The sequence below is a fragment of the Enhydra lutris genome, unplaced genomic scaffold (genome assembly GCF_002288905.1).
Source record: "Enhydra lutris kenyoni isolate GAN:26980312 unplaced genomic scaffold, ASM228890v2 scaffoldscaffold21, whole genome shotgun sequence".
NCBI lineage: Eukaryota > Metazoa > Chordata > Mammalia > Carnivora > Mustelidae > Enhydra > Enhydra lutris.
Window position 1 is genome coordinate 28695659 of NW_019154105.1, and position 22748 is coordinate 28718406.

At 37.0% G+C, this 22748-nt stretch overlaps 1 protein-coding gene across 1 annotated transcript in view; it reads left to right on the plus strand.

The window, feature by feature from the left end:
• The window catches only part of LOC111149076 (corin, serine peptidase), a 247662-nt gene that overhangs the window by 78242 nt on the left and 146672 nt on the right, over positions 1 to 22748 (plus strand). Inside the window, exon 5 of the mRNA XM_022505983.1 lies at positions 18723 to 18904. Coding sequence (XP_022361691.1) covers positions 18723 to 18904 — 182 coding nt within the window. The remainder of the gene's footprint in view (positions 1 to 18722; positions 18905 to 22748) is intronic.

A 22748-nucleotide genomic window follows, 5' to 3' on the forward strand; every position in this document is an offset into this window, starting at 1 on the left:
CACTTACTTCTCTTTTCTTGAATTTCTCTATGGAGTCATATGGGTCCATAAATGAAACAATGAAAGAAATCTTCCTGAAGACCCTGAATTCATTTTGGTCATCCTTTTTTTTTTTTTTTTTTTAATATTTTGTTTATTTATTTGACAGAGAGAGAGATCACAAGTAGGCAGAGAGGCAGGCAGAGAGAGGGGGAAGCAGGCTCCCTGCTGAGCAGAGAGCCTGATTGCGAGGCTCCATCCCAGGACCCTAAGACCATGACCTGAGCTGAAGGCAGAGGCTTAACCCACTGAGCCACCCAGGTGCCCCTGGTCATCCTTCTTAATATAACTCAACCTCCACTCTCACTTAAATCAGTTGTGAAATTCTAGTTAAGCTCCTCCTAGTCTTCAGGGCACTTTTAGGTAAAATTTGTTTTTCTCCCGACCTGGTTCATCCTGAAAAAATGGTCTCATGGAAGTGTTTTCCATTTTCTGTTATAATAGATGATGATTTATAGTCACTTTTTAGATACACTTTGGGGACTTACCCTATTTTTTTTGTTACATTTATTATTATATTTAATTTTATAATTACGCTTCCAGACCAGTGCTTCATTCATGCTGTCATTTAGTGTGTGCATGGAAACCAGAAGCTAAATTTAGTAAACAAAGTAGGATCATAAATGTAAAGTGTATTGTAGAAAATAGTTCAAATACAGTTTTCTTATATTTCATTATTTTCGATCATCCATTATACTAATTTTCTCTAACTATTCAAATAATGGAAAATTGCTTATATTCCATCCTAAACGAAGTAGCTACTTAGTAATATTTAAACTTCAGTTTAAAAAGATCTAGTGGGGGCACCTGAGTGGCTCAGTGGGTTAAGCATCTGCCTTTGGCTCCCGTCCATGATCCCAGGGTCCTGGGATAGAACCTGATAGCAGGCTCCCTTCCTCAGTGAGGAGCCTGTTTCTCCCTCCCCCTCTGCCTGCTGCTCCCCTTACTTGTGCTCTCTCTCTCTGCCACATAAATAAATAAATAAGTAAAGAAATATAAATCCTTTAAAATAAATAAATAAAGAATAAAAAGATCTAGTGGGATGTATAAATAGCATAGTTTTTTACATGCCCGTTTGAGACCTCAAATGCTCATTAACTACATTTTATAACAATTAATTAGTATTAACTTATTAGCTATTTAACTAATAGCTAATTAACTTATAGCTAATTAACTTATTAATAGCTATATTAATAATAATATAGCTATTAATAGTAACTAATATTATATTATATTAGTTAACTTAGTTATATTAGTTATATTAGTTTACTATATATTATATATAGTTATTATATTAATAATAACTAATAGCTAATTAACTTATTAATAGCTAATTAACTTATTAGCTATTAATAAGTATGTGTATCAGGGTTCCTGGGAGGCTCAGTGGGTTATTGGGTCGGGTCGTGATCCCAGGGTCCTGGAATCAAGCCCCACGTCAGGCTCTCAGCTCGGTGGGGAGCCTGCTCCCCCCCGCCCCACGCCCACCTCTCTGCCTACTTGTGAGCTCTCTCTGTCAAATAAATAAATAAAATCTTTAAAAAAAAAAACAAGTATGTGTATCATAGACTATAACATAGGCTAACTGAAGTGGTACCTAATTTATATGGATTCAGTGAAATTTATCTCAAACTATAGAGAACTAGTGGATGAACCGTTTGGATAGCCTTAAAAATATATGGGTTAGAAGCAGTGGCTTGAAAATATCAGCAGGTAGCTAGAGAGACATCCACCGTTCCTGGGCCAGGAGAATAACAGTGGTTTCTGGATGGCTTTTTGACACACCAGACACAATTAAGGTCTCTGGAAGAGAAGACCGGTATTATAGCCACATGCTTTTGATATTTAATGATCACTTATACCCAAGTTGTTTAAATAATGGACCTATAACATTATCAAAACTGAAAGGGGGTCAGTTTGGCTCGGAAGGTCTAGTTTTGCTTCTAGAGGACACGCAGGAGACCTGCTAATGTGGGATGATGGTCACCCCACCTGTGTCTTTTAATATTTTGCAGAGAAACTCAGTGCTCAGGAGATAAGTCCTTAACGTCAAAAACTTGACATGTTTGCTATTGATTTTTTTTCCTCCTCTGGACTATTGATTTTTCACTAGGTCCTTCACAGAAATTCTTAATAGATGTGGAAATGAAATAAAAATTCTTTATTTAGCCAGATTACTGGAGATTAAAGATTATATTTCAAACCTAGGAACTACAGGACAGTTTGTAATGTATTTAACCCCAGTAGGATTGTGATAGGGATCCAACAAGTTTCTTCAAATGAGCTTCTTAAAAAATGCTATGCTTTTTCCTAAATAAGTATGTTCACTGGAAATTAGAAAATTTAATCTGGCAACTACAGAGAAAGCACTTGAGGTGCTTCTGGGTGTCTCAGTCAGTTGAGGGTTTGCCTTCAGCTCAGGACATGGTCCCGGTGTCCTGGGATTAAGACCCACATGGGGCTCCCTGCTCAGTGGAGAGTCCACTTGTTTCTATCCCTTTATGTCTCCTGCTCGCTCTCTCTCTCTCTCTCAAATAAATAAAATTTAAAAAAAAAGGCATTTGAAAGTTCGGGGGTAGATGAAACCTAATTCAAACTGTAGCTCTGCCAATTGCCTTGGGCATTTTACTTAGCCTTCGGACCCTCAGTTTACTCATCTCTATAATGAGAGAGATATTACCCCCTTCATAGGCTGTATTGTGTGTATTAAACAGAATGATTTATATAAAGGGTCCATACATGGACTACACTATATGGCAGAGTAAATTCCCCAATTAATAGTAACTTACTATAATTAATATAGTAGTCAATGATGACAAGTGATTTTCTGGGAGGATATAAACTTCATCACTTCTTTCAGAAATGAAAGATTTGCATTTTTTCTCTATTTTTCCTACCTTCTAAACCTGGTCAGTAATGTTGAGCATTCATTTCATGTCTCCGTTGGCCATCCGTATGTCTTCTTTAGAAAAATATCTATTCAGGTCCTCTGCCCATCTTTTTAATTGGAAATTTTTTTGTTGTAGAGTTGTATAAGTTCTTTATATATTTTGGATATTAACCCCTTATAGATATATCATTTGGAAATATCTTCTCCCATTCAGTAAATTGCCTTTTTGTTTTATTGATAGTTTTTTTCACTTTGTAAAAGCTTTTTATTTTGGTGTAGTCCCAATAGTTTAATTTTGCTTTTGTTTCTCTTGCTACAGGAGACATACCAAGGAAAATGTTTCTATGGCTAGTATCAACGAAATTACTTCTCTATTTTCTTCTAGGAATTTTATGTCTTCAAATTTCACATTTAGGGCTTTAATCCAATTTGAGTTCATTTATTTTTTTATAAGATTTATTTATTTATTTTAGAGAGAGAGAGAATGAAAGAGTGAATAAGCAAGCTTGAGTAGGGTAGGCGTAGAGGGAAAGAATCTTAAGCAGACTCCCCACTGAGTGCAGAGCCTGATGTGGGGCTCAATCTCATGACCCCAAGATCATGACCTAAGCTGAAACCAAGAGTTGGATGTTTAACTGACTGAGCCACCCAGGCACCCCAGAGTTTATTTTTGTGGATGATAAAAGAAAGTGGCCCAGTTTCGTTCTTTTGCATGCAGCTGTACAGTTTTCTCAACACCATTTTTTCAAGAGGCTGTCTTTTCCTCATTGTGTATTCTTGCCTCCTTAGTCATAGATTAATTGACCATAAAACTGTGGGTTTGTTCCTTTTTTTTTTAAGATTTTATTTATTTATTTGACAGACAGAGATCACAAGTAGGCAGAGAGGCAGGCAGAGAGAGAGGAGGAAGCAGGCTCCCTGGTGAGCAGAGAGCCCGCCCGATGCGGGGCTCGATCCCAGCACCCTGGGATCATGACCTGAGCTGAAGGCAGAGGCTTTAACCCACTGAGCCACCCAGATGCCCCTGTGGGTTTATTTTTGACTCTCTGTTCTGTTTCATTGATCTATGTGTCTATTTTTTGCCTGGTACCATACTATTTTGATTACTATAGCTTTGTAGTTTATCTTGAAGTCTGGAATTGTGATACCTCCAATCTTTGCTCTTATTTCTCAAAATTGCTTTGGCTATTTGAGGTCTTTTGTGGTTCTATATAAATTTTAGTATTATTTGATCCAGTTCTGAGAAAAATGTCTTGGTATTTTGATAGGGTATTGCTCTGGGTAGAATAGACATCTTAACAATATTAATTCTTCCAATCCATGAACATGGAATGTCTTTCCATTTGCTTGTGTCATCTTCAAATCTTTCATCAGTGTTTTATAGTTTTCAGAGTCTGTACTCTTCCACCTCCTTAATTAAGTTTATTCTGAGGTATTTTATTATTTTTGGAGCAATTGTAAATAGAATTGTCTTCTTGATTGCTCTTTCTGCTTTGTTATTAGTGTATAGAAACACTACTGATTTCTGATTTCTGTAATTTTTCTGACTTCACTTATTACTTTAAATAGTTTTTTGGCGGACTCTAGGATTTTCTATATATAGTATATCATCTGCAAATAGCAGCAACTTAACTTCTTCCTTACCAATATGGATGCCTCTTATTTCTTTTTCTTTTCTGATTGCTGTGGCTGGGACTTCCAGTATTATGTTTAACAAAAGGGTGAGAGTGAACATCCTTATTTTGTTCCTGATTTTATAGGAAAAACTTTCAATTTTATAATCATCGAGTATGATGTTGGCACTGGGATTTTTATATATGGTCTTTATTATGTTGTGGTATGAACACTTTGTTCATAGTTGAATTTTAGATGTTGAATATTGTTCAGTGCTTTTCCACATCTATTGAGATGATCATATGATTTTTTTTGTTTTGTTGATACAGTGTATAATATTGATTGATTTGCAATTCAACTGAAATATCTTTGTATCCCTAGAAAAAATTCCACTTGAACATGGTAAATGGTCCTTCTAATGTATTATTGAATGTGGTTTCCTAATACTTCAGTTGAAGATCTTTATATCCATGTTCATCAGCAATATTGACCTGTAGTTTTGGGTTTTTGGGTTTTTTTTGTATAGTGTCTTTGATTTTTGCTTCTAAGATTTTTTTTTTTTAAAGATTTTATTTATTTATTTGAGAGAGAGACAGTGAGAGAGAGCATGAGCGAGGAGAAGGTCAGAGGGAGAAGCAGACTCCCCATGGAGCTGGAAGCCCAATGTGGGACTTGATCCCGGGACCCCGGGATCATGACCTGAGCCGAAGGCAGTTGTCCAACCAACTGAGCCACCCAGGCGTCCCTGCTTCTAAGATTTTGATAATAAATCAAGGTTGGAATTCTGTTATGTTGCTAACTTCCATTCACTGTATGTTCATCTTTTAAGCTTTTGCTTTTGTTAAAATCTTGATAGGCAAATAAAAGTTCTAGGCCCATTTTTGTTCCAGTCCCTAGGGAAGAAGAAAAAACACTAAAAGAAACAAATGATATTAAAAATTGCCTTTTGGAAGGCACAATTTGCTCATGTCTCATAAATGCCCTAGGCTTCCTCTTAGAAGCATCAGAGTTTCCTGGGAAAAAAGTGAGCCCATACTCCAATCCCCATTATTTAAAGTTACAGTAAAAATTCCTTGTCATTTCAAATATACAGATGATATGGTCTTCCTATTCTGACTCCTTCACATTACTAAAGATGGCCATATTACTGATATGACCTCTAGGTGAATAATCAAGATGGTTACCAAAATTATTACTGCAATGATTAAAAAAATTTGCTATACTAGAATTCTAAAACATCTCCCCATCATCCAGTTTATACTCACAGTTTCTACTACTGCACAGCATTGTATTCCCATGCCATTTCTGAATTAAATTTTACTGACAGTGTTTTAATAAGAGTAAAATTTATCTGCTTCTAATGTAATTTTGGAGGGCTTACTGTGTTCTTAAATGTGTTATTTTATAAGACAGCATGGGCCAATCTCCTGCATAAATGCAAGCCTGAAATCATCTTAAAAGCTAATTGGAAAATATAGTTTGCTTTAAAACAATTTTTTGAAATAATCATTCATTATACCAAGTCAGCATAGGCTTATTTTATTATCTTTTCCTAAGTGAAGAATAATTATATACTGCTAATTTATTTTACTAAAGATTTTATCTATGTCCCAAGAACTCTGTTGTGTCACATTTGGGAATGGATGGAAACATTACAGAATTGAGATTTTTTTTCAGAATTATAATTTTAAAAATTTATATCGGTCAGTAGTCAAATAAATAAAGAAGATATTTGTTGCTTTTACCAAATAAATATTCTGAAAGCCATTTGCCACCTCCTCCTCTGAGTTTATCAACGAACTAGGAAGCAGCAGGCTTTTTTAGCCAAACTAGTGTTGACTACATGGCTGTTGAGATAGTCAATTGTATGACTGTTTCCTTTTCAATGTCAGTTAATCTAGTCTAGTCTGCAATACTAATCTAGTGGTTAATCTAGTCTGCTTTTGGCATTATGCATAAAATATTAAATGATAAGTAACTTCATTTTATGAGCCAAAATAGCACCAAGTGTGGGTAAGATATAGTCAGATGGCTCATATTACTTTTATTTTACAAAGACATAAAGCTAGAGGGGGTATAGCTCAGTGGTAGAGCATTTGACTGCAAAGACATAAAGCTAGAGAACCAGGTCATGACAGCTCAGCTCTTTCTGACAATGCCCTGTCCCATCACTGACAGTGTCTCAAGCACACACATTTTATCAAGATCACTGGAGTCATTTACCTTTCTTCTCAATAATTCATTGGTATTATGTGGATGTGACTAAAATGTAGATTTAATATTTCTGGTTCAGTTCATTTGAAGATCCATATGTAAGGCATCATTTCATGACATACAAAAAATCAAAACAGCTGCAAAAATAATTTAACAATTGCAAGTTTCTTCTGTGACTCGTTAATCCTCTATCTCATGGGCCCTGGTAGTATGCCAAGTATTCATGAGAATCAGGACTGTGTTGATTACAAGTTGTGTGGAATTTTATATTCCCTTTCAGGGGTGGTTGTGTGGTTTTACATTATTCACACTCATCTTAATTCAAGCTGTGTTTATCTGTTGGTATTTCCTTGTTTTTCTATTTTAAGGGTGACCCCCTACTATTGGCATATAAACAAGACACTTAATCTGTAGAGTTTTCATCCATTACAATTTTACTGACATTTTCCTCTTCCATGAGAATTATTTCAAGATTGAATAGCACGTGTAAAATTTGTTGACCTAATGGGGGAGGAAATCACAGGAGCAGTGCCAGCAAGAGCTCTTGTATAATCCATATAAGTTGAGAGCTGGGTAGTGATGGTTCTGCTCCCAATTTTGCTGACAGCTTTATTCCAAGCAGGCCACTGAATTAGCCCCTGCATGTGATCCCTTTATTTTGTCAACAAATATTTGCTGACTGTTCATACTAGGCATAAGGCCACAAACAAAATGAGATCCTTGACCTCATAGAACTTTTATTACATTGAAGGGGAACAAGCAAATAAATAGGTAACAAATAAAAAATTAAAATAAATAAATAGTAGTATATCAGGCAGTGATGAGTGCAATGGAAAAAAAAATGTAGCAAGGAGTTGGAGAGCATTGAGAGAGTGGGGGTGTGATGGCAAGAGGCGCAGTTCTCAGTAAAGTGCTGTTCAGCGAAACATCACCAAGATCTGTGAGGATATAAGAATCCAGGAGATGAGGGAGACCTGGACATCTGTTGGTGTTTCCAATTTATTTATGCCTTTAGCAAGCATTTATTGGCACCTACAATGTGCCAGGTGCATAGTTTAATGCTGGGGATGTAGAGGTGAATAAAATAAAGTTCTGCCTTTAAGGAACTCAGCATAACAGGAAACTAGACATGAAAATAATTAAATTATTGTACAGTGTGATAAGTTTTCAAATTGTGGGAGTTGCAGAGACACAGAAGAAGAACTCTTTCCGTGTGGCATTATTAGAGAAGTCTACTCCCAGGGAGGAGGTAACAGCGAATTTATTTTAGAGGATGAATAGAAGTTTGCCCTGTAGAGAAGGTGGAATAGGAAGGCATCTCAGGTAGAGTAACCTACTAGATCTAGCGTATATTAGGGGAATGACAACTAGTTTAATTTTACTAGGATATAAAATGGGGAGAGAAAAAACATATTTTTGGAAATTTTAAGTAAAATTAGCAGCACCTAGTGATTAATTGCATATGAATGCTGAAGTTGAGTGTGAGGCAAAGGTTTTTGGGCGTGGGACTTGGGAAGATAGTATTACCACCAAGAAGATCATGTATATCAAAGGAGGAGTGGGGGCTGTGGTGGTGGTAGGGACGGGGGTTGAATTAATATTGACAGGGGTTGAATTAATATTGACGTCATGTCTTTATCTGGTTCAAGAAGTACATGACAATACTATTCCTTTCAGAGGAGTTAAGAACATTTTTTTCTTCTGTAAGAGATGACATGAGTTATACTTTCATCGAGTGGTTTGCTAGTAAACTGGCTCCCTGAAAAAAACCAAACTGCTGACTTCTTTTGCCTGCATTTCCCTATGAGAATCTGTAGCCTGCATTTCCCTATGAGAATCTGTAGCTCCTACCAGCCTTCTCGGTAGGGCTTTCTCTAAGTTCCAGTAACTGCTCCTTGCCTTGTTCCTTAACATTGGGTGCTAACAGAACCTGTCCCAGCATAGTACACTACTCCTTGCTGGTTTTTCTAAATCCTGCCAGCACCTTTGTTAAGTGGTCCTTTCATTCAACACTCTGCAGGGATCTTACTTCAGCAGGTCATTTCTTTCCTGCTGGAACCATGGCTATTACATATGAAAAATAAGACAGACATAGTCCTTGCTTTAACAGAGCTTCAGACCCCTTGAACTCCCTGACATTTCCCATTATTTCTCTTCTGATGTGGGACAATGACGTACAAACATTCTCTTGTACACTTTTCCAAATCCATGTCTAGTGAAGCTGGAAACCAAAGAAACCTCTTTCCTACCTCTGTCATACCCCACCTAAATCACAGCTCTTATGGTCCCTTGAGGCCAACAAAATGTCCTGGCATAGGAAGTTGATACTGTTGGTCCATCAAAGAGAAAACAAGCCATCTGTTACTTTTGTGTTTTCCAGCAGTGATGATGAAGTCATGCTCCTGTGTCATTTGTGGATTTATTCCTGTGTTACCTGTGGCTCATGTTTATGAAAGTAGGCCAGCTAGGTGACACATTTTGGAACACTGGGCTGGCGTCATAGTATCCAACTATGAGATCTTTTTTTTCTTTAGGTTTTGGTTTCTTCACAAGGCAAAAGGAGGAAATAGGTATCAATTAACTTGCAAGACTTCTCCAGCATTAACATTCTTCTCATGACAAAGGTCTGCAGCTCTGGGAGCTGTCTGTGACTATGACTTTGTGAGCATTGTCCACTGAACAGCTCAGCCTAACAAAGAAAATTTAGGAATGTGTTTTTTAAAAAATGATTGTATGAGTTTTGTTAATGAATACATCTAACTCCATAGTATATTTCTGACCAAGTGATATATCAAAGAAAAATGTATTAGTTACCTACTGTTGCTTAACAAATTACCACAAATTTCATAGCTTACAATAGTGCATATCTAGCTCTTCTGTGTTTAGCAGCCATAGTTCATGGTCCCAGGAAGCATCCAAAGCATGTAGCAGTTCCAAAGCGTAGGTTGCGGGATAAACTGAGTGGGTGTGTTTGCCCCTCGTCCATCAACTGGTCCCCATAAGCTGAAAGAATGTCTCCCTCTCATCATTTCCTTAAGGAACAGACCTAAGTATGCCCTAACAGGAGATGAAGTAAAGAAGATCTGTATACAGCATTTATACAGCCCATATTGATATATAACCTATCCTGCTGGTTTTATGGAAGTCATCAGCATTGACAAAACTGGGAAGAATTTCCATTTGATCTGTGACACCAAGGGTTGCTTTGCTATTCATAGGATTACACCTGAGGAGGCCAAGTATAAATTGTGTAAAGTGAGAAAGATCTCTGCGGGTTGTGAGGGAAGGAAAACCTCATCTGGTGACCTGTGATGCTTGCATTACCCACTATTCTGAATCTCTCCCTTATCAAGGTGAATGACACCATTCAGACTGATTTGGAAAGATTACTAATTTCATCAAGTTTGACACTATTAATCTGTTAGACCAGCGGTGCTAACCTGGGAAAAATTGGTGTGATCACCAACAGAGAGAGACACCCTGGTTCTTTTGACATAGTTCTTGTGGAAGATGCAAAAGCAACAGCTTTGCCCCTCAGCTCTCCGACATTTTTGTTGTCGACAAAGGCAGCAAACCAAGGATTTCTCTTCCCTGTGGAAAGAGTATCTGCCTCACTATTGCTGAAGAGAGAGACAAGAGACTAGTGGCCAAACAGAGCAGTAGATAAAGGGTCTCTAGGTGACATGATTGGAAGTCTTTATACTTAATTAAAGATACTACAGCATGATTAAATAAATAAATAAACAAACAAATAAATGACACCATACACATCTATTATCCCATAGTTTCTGTGGATCTTCAATCTGGGAATGACTTATGTGGTTTCTTTGCTTTAGGGTCTGTCATATAGGTACAATCAAGGTATTAGCCAGGGCTGGGGTCTTATCTGAATCATGTTGGAAGAATTTTAGTTCCTCGAGAGTTGTTGGATTAAGGGTCTGTTTCTCGCTGGCTGTTGGCCAGAGGCTACTCTTAAGCCCTTGCCGTCATGTGGGTCCCTCAATATGGCAACTTGCTTCATCAAATCCAATAAGGGAGAGTCTGCTAGCAATAGAGAAGTCATAATTTTATGTACCCTAATGATGGATGTGACATCCCATTACCTTGTATTGGTTGCAAGCAAGTCTCTAGGCTGACTGATATTCAAGGGGAAGGAGAGGCTTACACAGAGCCTGAATAGTAGGAGGTGGCGGTCATTGAGACCATCTTAGAGTCTGCCTGCCACAGAGATTCTTTTTTACTTTTTTTAATGGTAAAAGAATTTTAAATCCTAAGCTCTTCTAGTATATTTAAAGTTTAGTTTATGTGCCAAAAATAAAAAGTGATAACTAAATGCAATGTGAGATTCTGAATGGAGATCTTGGGGAATATTTGAATTACTTGTTCAGTAATTTTAACATTATGTCTTTATCAGAACCTTTTTATAAATTTGGGGAGAAATGGGAAGATGTTGGTCAAAGGGCACAGTAAGACAAAAAACCTGTAATTTTTTTGGTAAATAAAGCAAACAATTTTAGTAGATAAATTCACTAAAAATTATATAGGCATATACAATGGAATATTACTCAGCCACCAAAAAGAACGAACTCTTGCTATTTGCAATGATGTGGATGATGTTGAACTAGAGGGTACTAGGCTAAGTGAAATCAGTCAGTCAGTGAAAGAAAAATACTATATGATTTCTTTAACTCATATGTGGAATTTAAGAACCAAAACAGATGAACGTAGGAGGAGGGAAGGAAAAATAAAATACAATAAAAATCAGAGAGGGAATCAAACTATGAGAGACTCTTAACTCTAGGGAAAAAACTGTGGGTTGCTAGAGGGGTGGTGGGTGGGAGATGAGGTAATTGGTTGATGGGCAATAAAGAGGGCTCTTGATGGAATGAGCCCCGGGTGTTATATGCAACTGATGAATCACGAAATTATACCCCTGAAACTAATAATACAGTATATATTAACTAAATTGAATTTAAATAAAAATTTTTAAAAAGTCACATAGGTTGGGGCGCCTGGGTGGCTTAGTGGGTTAAGCCGCTGCCTTCGGCTCAGGTCATGATCTCGGGGTCCTGGGTTCGAGTCCCGCATCGGGCTCTCTGCTCAGCAGGGAGCCTGCTTCCCTCTCTCTCTCTCTCTCTCTCTCTCTGCCTGCCTCTCTGTCTATTTGTGATCTCTCTCTGTCAAATAAATAAATAAAATCTTTAAAAAAAATTTAAAAAAAAATAAAAAGTCACATAGGTAAAATCTACCACTTTTTTTGGTATGTCCAAAAAATGTCCTTTCTGGTGAAAATACCATAAAAGCTTCACTATCACTGTATACTAGAATTATTTATATATCTATTTATACATATTTGTTTCAACAAATACAGAGATGATGTTACAGTACTCTACTTGAACTTCCATTAAAATGTGTTAGGAACTTCTAATACCAAATGCACTTCACACATCAATTTAAAATAATCGCCAGTTCTAAAATAGTATTCTGATAGCCAAATCCAACTCTTCCCTTGTGCGGAGAGCTGTTTTCAGATGTCAGTCAGCTTGCTGCTTGGATATAGACACTCATGTTTCAAAATAGTGTGGTCTGTCTCACCGCACTCTTCCATGTGATGAAAAGCCAAATACTTCAACCCCTCATAGGCAGTTGGATTTCATGCAAAGCAAGAACAAATGGCTCCTCATTTTGCTCACTGTTTGAAAGGGCTGCTTGTTATAAATACTCTATCACTATTTCACATGTCCTGGTCCAGCAATTTGAAGCTTATGGGTCTCGGTTGGTTATACCTCTTATGAGAGCTATTTGGAAACACTCTAGTAGACATTTTTCTTAGGTCCTATTTTTAGAATGGAAGGCCTAATGGTATTTTAATGTCTCTATATATTCCCAGAACAAATCTCAAGAAAAATGTCTGTTACCTTTTGAAATTTAGCAAAGCTGGTAGGATTATCACAGCTCCTCTGAGAAGTACTGTGTTAAAGAATGAATCTTGATTTACGGAATGTTACTGGTTAAAGAACCAAGGAAAATCAGCTCTTTCAAACCCCTCACTTTTTAAATGAGGAAAGTGTGAGTCTTGGTTTGAGTGAAATTTTGGCCCAAGATTAGACAGTGAGGAGTATGGGAGTTTTAGAATGGTAGACTTATGTTTTCCTGCAGAAGATGTCTGTGGTAAGAGTCAATGACAGTTAGTTTCTGAGATAAGATTCAGGTTTAGAATATGAAAATTGTTTACTGGGCCCTTGTGTGAAACTTTATTACTCTTACAGAAGATTCTGAGAAAAGATGTAGATGTATGAACCCAAAAATATATGGGTTCATAAGTGAGGAAAGGTCCAGAAACCTCTTGGGAGAATTGGGCCCTGTGTGTAGACAGCTTCTCAAGGATCTTCCCCTGCACCCCCCCACCCTCGCTGACTATGTTAGATGAATGTTTCCCCTGTAATGGCACTTGGCATTCCATCAATTAGAGACTTCTTTGCTCCAGCAAATAATCTTCTAATGATGCAAAAACCTTTGGGAGGGTTAAGTGTCCATCTATTATTATGAATTACTCTGTTATTTTCATCTTTCTTTTTCTTTGGCAACCTAATTGGGATCTGATCACTTGGGGAATGTAGTTTTGATTATAGGAAGGGAAGAAAATGTTTATGAGCTAGGAACACTCTGGTAGAGATGGCCATCTGATGGGGCTGCTGGAGTCGGGGTGACTGGGATGGTGTCAGAAACTGGGACCCAGGTCAGGGACTAGAAGGCAAAGGAAGAATGCTGAAAACAAATCCAGATTGCTTGTAGCTTTACTCTGGGCTGTCTCACACATAGAAGAAAAAGAGAGAGAGAGAGAAATGACTTTATCCTTCTTGGTATTCCTTAGGCCATTTGGCAAATACTGATTCATTGCTGGTTAACTAGGAGTTTGTGGAATGAAGGGAGAACCCAACCTTGTGTATACAGTTGGTCCACTCAGAAAGTGCATGCAAGCATGCCTTGTTTAATTGCACTTTGCCTTATTGTGCTTCACACGTGTTGCATTTTTTATAAATTGGAGGTCAGCGGCAACCCTGCGTCAAACAAGTCTATGGGTGCCATGTTGCCAACAGCCTTTGCTCCCTTCACATCTCTGTGTCACATTTTGGTAATTCTTGCAGTATTTCAAATCTTATCATTAGTATTATATTTGCTTTGATGATCTGCAATTAGTGATCTTTGATGTGCTATTATAATTGGTTTGAAGTCCCGTGAGCCACACTCACATAAGAGGGTGAACTTAATAAGTGCTGTGCATTCCCCTGGCCGTTCTCTGGTCAATCTCCCTCCCTTCAGTCCCCTCAATTCCCTGAGATAAAAACAATGTAAAATTAGGACAATTAATAACCCTGTAATGACCTCTAAGTATTCTAGTGAAAGGAAGAGTTGCATGTTTCTCACTTTAAATCAAAAACTAGAAATGAGGGGTGCCTGGGTGGCTCAGTGGGTTAAGCCTCTGCCTTTGGCTCAGGTCATGATCTCAGGGTCCTGGGATTGAGCCCTGCATCGGGCTCTCTGCTCAGCAGGGAGCCTGCTTCCTCCCCTCTCTCTGCCTACTTGTGATCTCTGTCTCTCAAATAAATAAATAAAATCTTAAAAAAAAACTAGAAATGATTAAGCTTAGTAAGGAAGGTGTGTCAAAAGCCAAGAAAGGCCAAATCTAGGCCTCTTGTACCAAAACCCCAGATTGTGAATGCAAAGAAAAAGTTCTAAGGAAATTAAAAGTGCTACTCCAGTGAACACATGCATGATAAGAGAGCAGAACAGCCTTGTTGATAGGGAGACAGTTTGAGTGGTCTGGACAGAAGATCAAACCAGCCACAACATTGCCTTAACCCAAAGCCTACTCCTAAAGCTTAAAGCAGGACCCTAATTCTCTTCAATTCTGTGAAGACAGGGAAGTGAAAAAGCTGCCGAAGAAAAGTTTGAAGCTATCAGAGGTTGGCTCATGGGGTTTAAGAAAAGAAGCCTTCTCTAGAACATAAACGTATGGGCAAAGCAGCCAGTGCTGATGGAGAAGCTGCAGCGAGTGCCTCCAGAAGATCCAGCTAAATAATTAATCAAGGTGGCCACACTGAACAACAGGTTTTCAGTGTGGATAAAACAGCCTCCTCTTGGAAGAAGATGCCATCAGGGGCTTTCAAAAGTTGGAGAGAAGTCAATGCCTGGCTTCAGAGCTTCAAAGGACAGGTTGACCCTCCTGTTAAGGGCTAATGCAGCTGGTGACTTTGAGTTGAAGCCACAGTTCATATGCCTTTCCAGAATCTCTAGGGCCCTTAAGAATTACGCCAAATCTATTCTGCTTGTACTCTATAAATGGAACAACAAAGCCTTGGTAATAGCACATCTGTTTACGACCATGATTTACTGAATATTTTAAGCCAGATCTACTGCTCAGAAAAAAAAGATTCCTTTCAAATATTGCTGCTCATTGACAATGCAGCTGATCACCTAAGAGATGGAGATGGACAATGAGATTAACGTGGTTTTTGTGCCTGCTGACACAACACCCATTCTTTAGCCCATGGATCAAGGAGTCATCTCAACTTTCAAGTCTTGCTGTTTAAGAAATACGTTTCCTAAGGTGATAGTTGTCATAGGTGGTGATTCCTTTGATGGATCTGGGAAAAACAAATTGAAAACCTTCTGGACAGGATTAACCATTGAAATGCCTTTAAGAACATTTGTGATTCATGGGATGAGATCAAAATATTAACATTATCAGAATTTTGAAAGAAGTGGATTCCAAACCTCACAGAAGACTTTGAGGGGTTCCAGACTTCAGTGGAGGAAGTAACAGCAGGTGTGGTAGAAATCACAGGAAAACTAGAATGAGAAGTGGAGATTGAAGACACGACTGAATTGCTACAATCTCATGATTCAACTTGAACAGATGAGGAACTGCTTCTCAAGGATCAACAAAGAAAGTGGTTTCTTGAGATGGGATCTGCTCCTGTGAGGATGTGGGAAAATTATTGAAATGACAGCAAAAGATTTAGAATGTTACATAAACTTAGTTTATAAGGCCACAGCAGGGTTTGAGAGGATGGACACCAATTTTGAAAGTTGTACTGTGGGGAAGATGGTATCAAACAGCATCCCAGTTACAGAGAAATTGCTCATGAAAGGAAGAATCAAAGGATGCGGGAGACTTCACTGTTGTCTTATTTTAAGCAATTGCCATAATCACCCCAACCTTCAGCAGCCCCCACCTTGATCAGTCAGCAGCCACCCACATATAGGCAAGACCCTGCACCAGCAGAAAGATTATAACTCAATGAGAGCTCAGATGATGATTAGCATTTTTTAGCAGTAAAGTATTTTTTAATTAAGGTGCGTACACGGTACATTGTTTTTTAAGACATGATGCTGTTTCGTACTTATTTGTCTGTAGCATAGTGTTGACCTAACTGTTATATGTGATGGGAAACCAAGAAATTAATTTGATTTGTTTTATTATGATAGTCACAGTATTCTATTGTGGTGGTCTAGAACCAAACCTGCAAAATCTCTGATATTAAGTATCAAGCTTTTTGTTTTTTTTTTTTAAATTAATTAATTAATTAATTTGACAGTGAGAGACACAGCGAGAAAGGGAACACAAGCAGGGGGAATGAGAGAGGGAGAAGCAGACTTCCCGCTGAGCAGAGTCCAATATGGGGCTCGATCCCAAGACCCTGGAATCATGACCTGAGCCAAAGGCAGACGCTTAATGACTGAGCCACCCAGGTGCCCCAAATGTCAAGTTTTGAACAAACCTTGAATTGTGCTTTTGGAACACACATTCCTGAAGAATGGGTTCACATGAATAAAGTGTTTAACTGAGTGGATCCTGGGATCAGTCTGACTGGGTTTGAATCCTGGCTCTGACACTCACCTCAGTGATCTTGGACAAGCCTCTTATTTTTCCTGTGCTTTAATTTTTTTATTTGTATATTTGGGATGATAGTAATGTACTCATCACTTAGGGCTTTAATGAGAAATGAGTGAGTTAATGCACTTAGATCAGAGCCTAGCAAAGTGTTGTAAAGCAATTGCCTAAAAATTCTATGATCTGATTCCTCAACCATGTCCTTCAGTTCTATTTGAGAAAATATAGTCTCTAACTTCCCTAGGATAAGATTTTTGTTTCTTGGGAGAGGGAGAGAATGAATAGAGATCGTGTTATTGGGGGTGGGGACAGAGAGGGAGAGAGAATCCTAAGCAGGCTCCACATCCAGAGCTGAGACCATGGTGGGGTTCAACCATCCTGAGATCATGACCTGAGCCAAAACCAAGAGTGTATCTCTTAACTGACTGAGCTACCCAGGTGCCTCTCTGGAATAAGATTTAAAAATGTTATTTAAGTGACACTTCCTTAGTCCTGTAACTATCTATGTATTTCTCAATGGCAGTCAGCTGTCTTCTTTATACCAAGAAACTTGTCTGGACAAGTTCATAATTTTATAGCCCAAACCGAATCTTTCAAATGCAAAACCTCTCTTTCCACATCTTCATTAACAAATTTAGTAGGTAGGTAATTATGTGGAGATCAGGATTCTACAAGATACTGAGTTTTGAGACAAGTTCCTGAGAGGAGGGTCAAAAACATTTTGCATCTGAATGTAATTATCAAGTACCCCTTTTCCATATTTGTATATAGAACAAGATCCCTCTTCCAAAATTCTTCTACAGACTCTATCAGTTCTGTTTTAATTCGGTGGCTGGTGTATCCCATTAATGTTCCTGCTATCCAGAGAAGTATGAATGGGGAATTTTAATGTGCTTGCTTAATCAAGAGATTTTTTAAAGCTGGATTATTCGATCCTTATGTGAAAATAGATAATACAGAAGGGTAGGTAGAACATAAACCAAAAGTTCGAACACCAGGATTCTCTTCCTGCTTTGCCATTAAGAAGATGTATGATCTCGAGTCCATCCCAGAATCTTCCTGGGCTTGTCTCAAATGGAGGATTTGAACCAGGTATTGCTTAAGATTTGTGATAGATCCCATATTGTATGATCGTGCAACATCGTCATGACTCTACCAAGTGAAGTGTGTGCTTTGCCTTGACTGACAGGTATATCTTCTTTCCCAGTTTCCTTAAAATGATTTGAAATGGCTTTGCCAGATCACCAGCCAGGGCGAGAGGAGCATTCTGTGGCTACAATGTGGGAGATGGCAGCCAGGTCTGCAAGGGAACAAGTCCCTGCCTTTTAACATTTCTACATTTACAACTAGAATTGTAACATTCTTGTCCACAAGTGTTGGGTTGCGAGGCAGAGGAATAAAGCCAAGCTCTGGGGGCATCATTACTCTTACCATTAATAGCAGTTGTTTGCTTTTTTCTATTTTGCAGAAGATAAGGAGAAATCTGGGAAGATTAATAACTGTTTAAAAATGAAGATCAATAGTTTATTACTATAATAAACAACTGAGTTGGCCCTTGTCCATTTTTTCTGGGGAAGCAGTGGAATTCCAGGAGCAGCTTTCTGTCTACGTCTCAGAGACACTTTTTAATTTCTCAAAGGGAAGACAAAGAAATGAAATTAACCTATTTTGTGACCTACTTCTGCTTTTCCAATTTGGAGGCCTTCCTTTCTATGTTAATTTACTGCATTTGCTATTAACTAGAGCTTTTTTTTTTTTTTTTTTTTTTGGTTGACAGGTTTGCTTGAGCACAGGAAATCTAAAAAAAAAAAAATCACTTGAGATAAATATTTTTACAAGAGATAGTAAGCTGATACATTACGGAGCTAGCTTATTCCCTCTAGAATCATGGTAATAGGGTGGCTCCAATCCTTGTTTTAGGACTTAATGTAGAAATTTAAGTTGTTGACTCTAGAAAATATAAATTAAGATAATATCACGGCACTGGTGGCTAACTTTAATTTCATTGTTATTTCAAAAGGTAGTCAGTAAAAACATTAATTTTCACTTTTTTTTTTTTACTTCTAGCCGTGGACTCCTGCCCTGTAGGTCTTTCTGTGAGGCTGCAAAAGAGGGCTGTGAATCAGTCCTAGGGATGGTGAACGCCTCCTGGCCCGGTTTCCTCACCTGCTCCCAGTTTAGAAACCAAACCGAAAGCAGCAACGTCAGCAGAATTTGCTTCTCTCCACAACAGGAAAAAGGCAAGCAATGTATGTGTCTGTGTTTCATTTCATTTCATTTAAGAAATTTTTGTTGAAATACACCATTCATACAAGAATGTATACATATAATACATACCTCAGTGTATTTTATGAAAGTGACCAGACCCCTGTAACCAGCACCCAGATAAAGAGATAGATCACACAAAACTTCTACATGAATGTCTGTAGTGGCGTTAATAATGGCAACCAAAAGTGGAAACAACCCTCATATTCTTCATCTAATGTATAGATTTAAAAAAACAGTATATTCTTACAGTTGAATATTAATTGGCAGTAAAAACGTATGAAGTACTTGTACATGCTATGATATGGATGAACCTTGAAAATGTTAAGTTTAAAGAAGCAAATCACCAAACGTCCAGCAACCCCCTAAATCTCTCAAGCCCCCTTCCAGTCATCTTACCCCCCCAAAGAAACCTCTCTTCTAAGAGAAGCCATCTAAGGTGATATCTGTCATCTTACCCACTTCTGAACTTTGTGTCAGTGAAATTGGGAAGGATGGACTCCTTTTGTATCTAGCTTCACTTGCTCAACATTATGTTTGAGAGATTCCTTACATTCTCCTCTTGTGGTTCATTCATTCTCACTGTTGCATAGTATCCTAATATATTATATATCCTAATATATTATTCTGTTCAATTGTTATTCTATTCAATTGTTCAATTGAGCTATTTCTAGCTATTATGAATAGTGATGTTTTGACTATTCTTGTGCATGTCTTTGATTGAACATGGTCCATATATTTATTCAGCGAAAAGTTTTTTAAAGTGGTTGTACCAATTTATCCTCCAGTCAACTGGGTGTGAAAGCTGCAGTTGCTCCAAATCCTCCCCCAACATTTGTTATTGTCAGTCTTTTTCATTTTACCAATTCTGGTGATAGTATTGTTGTCTTTGTGGTTTTAAGTTGCATTTCCATGATGAGTTTGATTAATTTTTCAAAAAAATTTGGTGATATGAACAGCCCTTTTCATGAAGCATCTGTCTGAGTGTTTTATCCATTCTTTGGTTGGGTAGTTTGCCTTTTTGTTCTTGATTTATGGTTCTTTATGTATCCTAGATATGTCAACTCTTGGGTTTATGTATTGTGAAGATCTCCCACTCTGTGGCTTGCCTTTCTTACTAGTGTCAAATTATGGAACAGAAGGTCTTAATTTTAATGGGTCTATATTATCAGTCTTTTATTTTGTGATTCCTTTTTGGTGTCTTGTTTAAAACATCCTTGCCTACACCAAAATGTAGAAGTTTTTTTTTTTTTCCTCTTTTCTTCTTGGACCTTATTGTTTTAGCATTTATATTTACAATACCATATTCTGGAATTAATTTTTGTGTATGGTGAGAGCTATGGATTAACTTTTTTCTGTGCCTATATTTAATTGACCCACTGCCCTTTATTTATTTAGAGTATTATCTTTTCCCTCTGTACTATAATGTCACCTTTATTTTTGGTCAAGTGATTGATTATATATACATGTGTTTCTAGACCCTCTATTTGGCATAGAATTAAGCTAATTCTGCTCTGTCTGGATTCCTGTAGTTTTGTAAGTCTTTATATTCAACAGTGTTAGTCCCTCAGCTTTTTACTTCTGAAAGATTGTTTGCCTATTCTTGGCCCTTCACATTTTATGTAAATTTTCAAATCACTGTGCAGTTTCCTCAAGTGCTTTTTGGTTTGAATTGGGATTGCATTAAATCCATAGTTCAAATTAGGCAGAATTGTTTTATAACATTGAATCTTCCAACCCATCAAAATGATATACTGTGGTAATCTTTACTTAAGTAGTTTAATGAGTTATTCTTTATTTTCTCTCAGTAATGTTTGATAATTTCAACCAGAAAGATTTTGTTCATCTTCTCTTAGATTTATTTATGTGTATCTGATATTTTTATGTCATTTGTAAATGGAATCTCTAAAAAAAATTTCTGTTTGTATACAAATGAATCACATACTGATTTTTATACCTCTTTGTAGATTCATTTGGATTTTCTAAGTGCACATTCTGTCATCTGCAAATGACTGTTTATTTTCTCCTTCCCAATCTTTATGCTTCCTGTTTCTTCTTTGTCATAGAGAAAGGTTTCAATATTTCACTTTTAATTATAATGTTTGCAGAAAGACTTTTACTGATACTCTGTGTCAGATTAAGGAAGTCCTTTCAATTTCTGGTTTGCTAAGGTGTTTTTTTTTTAATCATGAATGGATTTTGAATTTTATCAAATGCATTTTCTACATCTCGAGATGATATGATTTTCCCCATATTATGTTAAAAATATAAAAATATAATCACATACCATAATATTACTCTTTTAAAAATATATAATTAACTGGTTTTTGTATACTTACAGAGTTGTGTAACCATCTCAGCCATCTAATTCCAAAACATTTTTGTCACCCTAAAAAGAAACTCCATACCCATTAGCAGTAATGACATTTTCTCCTCCCCCAGCCACTGGAAATCACTAATCTACATTCAGAGTCTATGGATGTGCTTATTTTGGACATTTCATATAAATGGCATCATAAAATGGGAACTTTTTGTGATTTGCTTCCTTCATTTAGCATAATGTTTTCAAGATTTATCCATGTTGTAGTGTGTATCAGTACTTCATACATTTTTATTGCCAATTATTGTTCCTTTGTGTGAATATACTTTTTTAAAAAATCCATACATTAGCTGAGGAACATTTGGGTGTTTCTACTTTTTTGTTTATTATGAATGATGCCACAATTAATATTCATGTGAAGGTTTTATGTGAACTTGGGTTCGCATATGCCAATTCCCTTGGGTATATACCTTGGAGTAGAGTTGTGACCAGTAATAACTCTGTTGAACATTTGAGGGAATTCCACTCTCACCATCAATATAGAAGCGTTCCAGTTTTTCCACATCCTCACCAACACTTGTTATCCTTTCTCATTTTAACCATCCTAGTGGGTATGAAGTAGTACCTCATTGTGATTTTGTTTTGCAATTTAATAATGACTAAGTATGTAGATAATTCAACATTTCATGAGCTTGTTAGTCATCTGTATGTCTTTTTTAGAAGGAGCTATTTAAATATGTAGCCTGTATTAAAATTAGGTGATTAGTTTTTTAATTGCTGAATTGTAAGAGTTCTTCATCTGTGCTGGATACAAGTCCATTATCAGATATATTATTTGCAAATATTTTCTTATGTTCTGTGGGTATCTTTTCAAGTGATTTTCAAATGACTTTTCTTGATTTTGTCCTTTGAAGCACAGAAGTTTTTTTTAACTTTGAGAAAGTTCAGTTTATCTATCTTTTCTTCTGTCACTTTTGCTTTTAGTATCATGTCTAAAAAAATCATATTCTAATCCAAGGTCACTAATATTTACTCCTGTTTTCTCCTAAGAGTTTTAAGATTTTAGCTCTCATATGTAGGTCATCAATCATTTTGAATTACTTTTCTTATATGGTATGAGGTAGGGGTCCAACCTCATCCAGTTATCTGAACACCAACTGTGGAAGAGACTATTATTTCCCCGTTGAATAGACTAGGTACCTTGTCAAAAATCAATCGGTCATAGATATATGAGTTTACATCTGAACTCTCAATTTTCTTCCATTGATTTATATGGCTATTCTTATGTGAGTACCTGCTGTATTGGTTATTATAGCTTTGCAGTAAGATGATTACTAGAAGCAAAGAAGTACATTTTAAAATGATTATAGAGTCAATCCATCAAGAATCCCATAACCTAACATCAGAGCCCAGAAATATATTAAGCAAAAATGATAGAATTAAGGGAAAAATTAGGGATGGAACAATTAGGTAGATCATCTATAAGGAGGAAGAATTGAAAAACAATA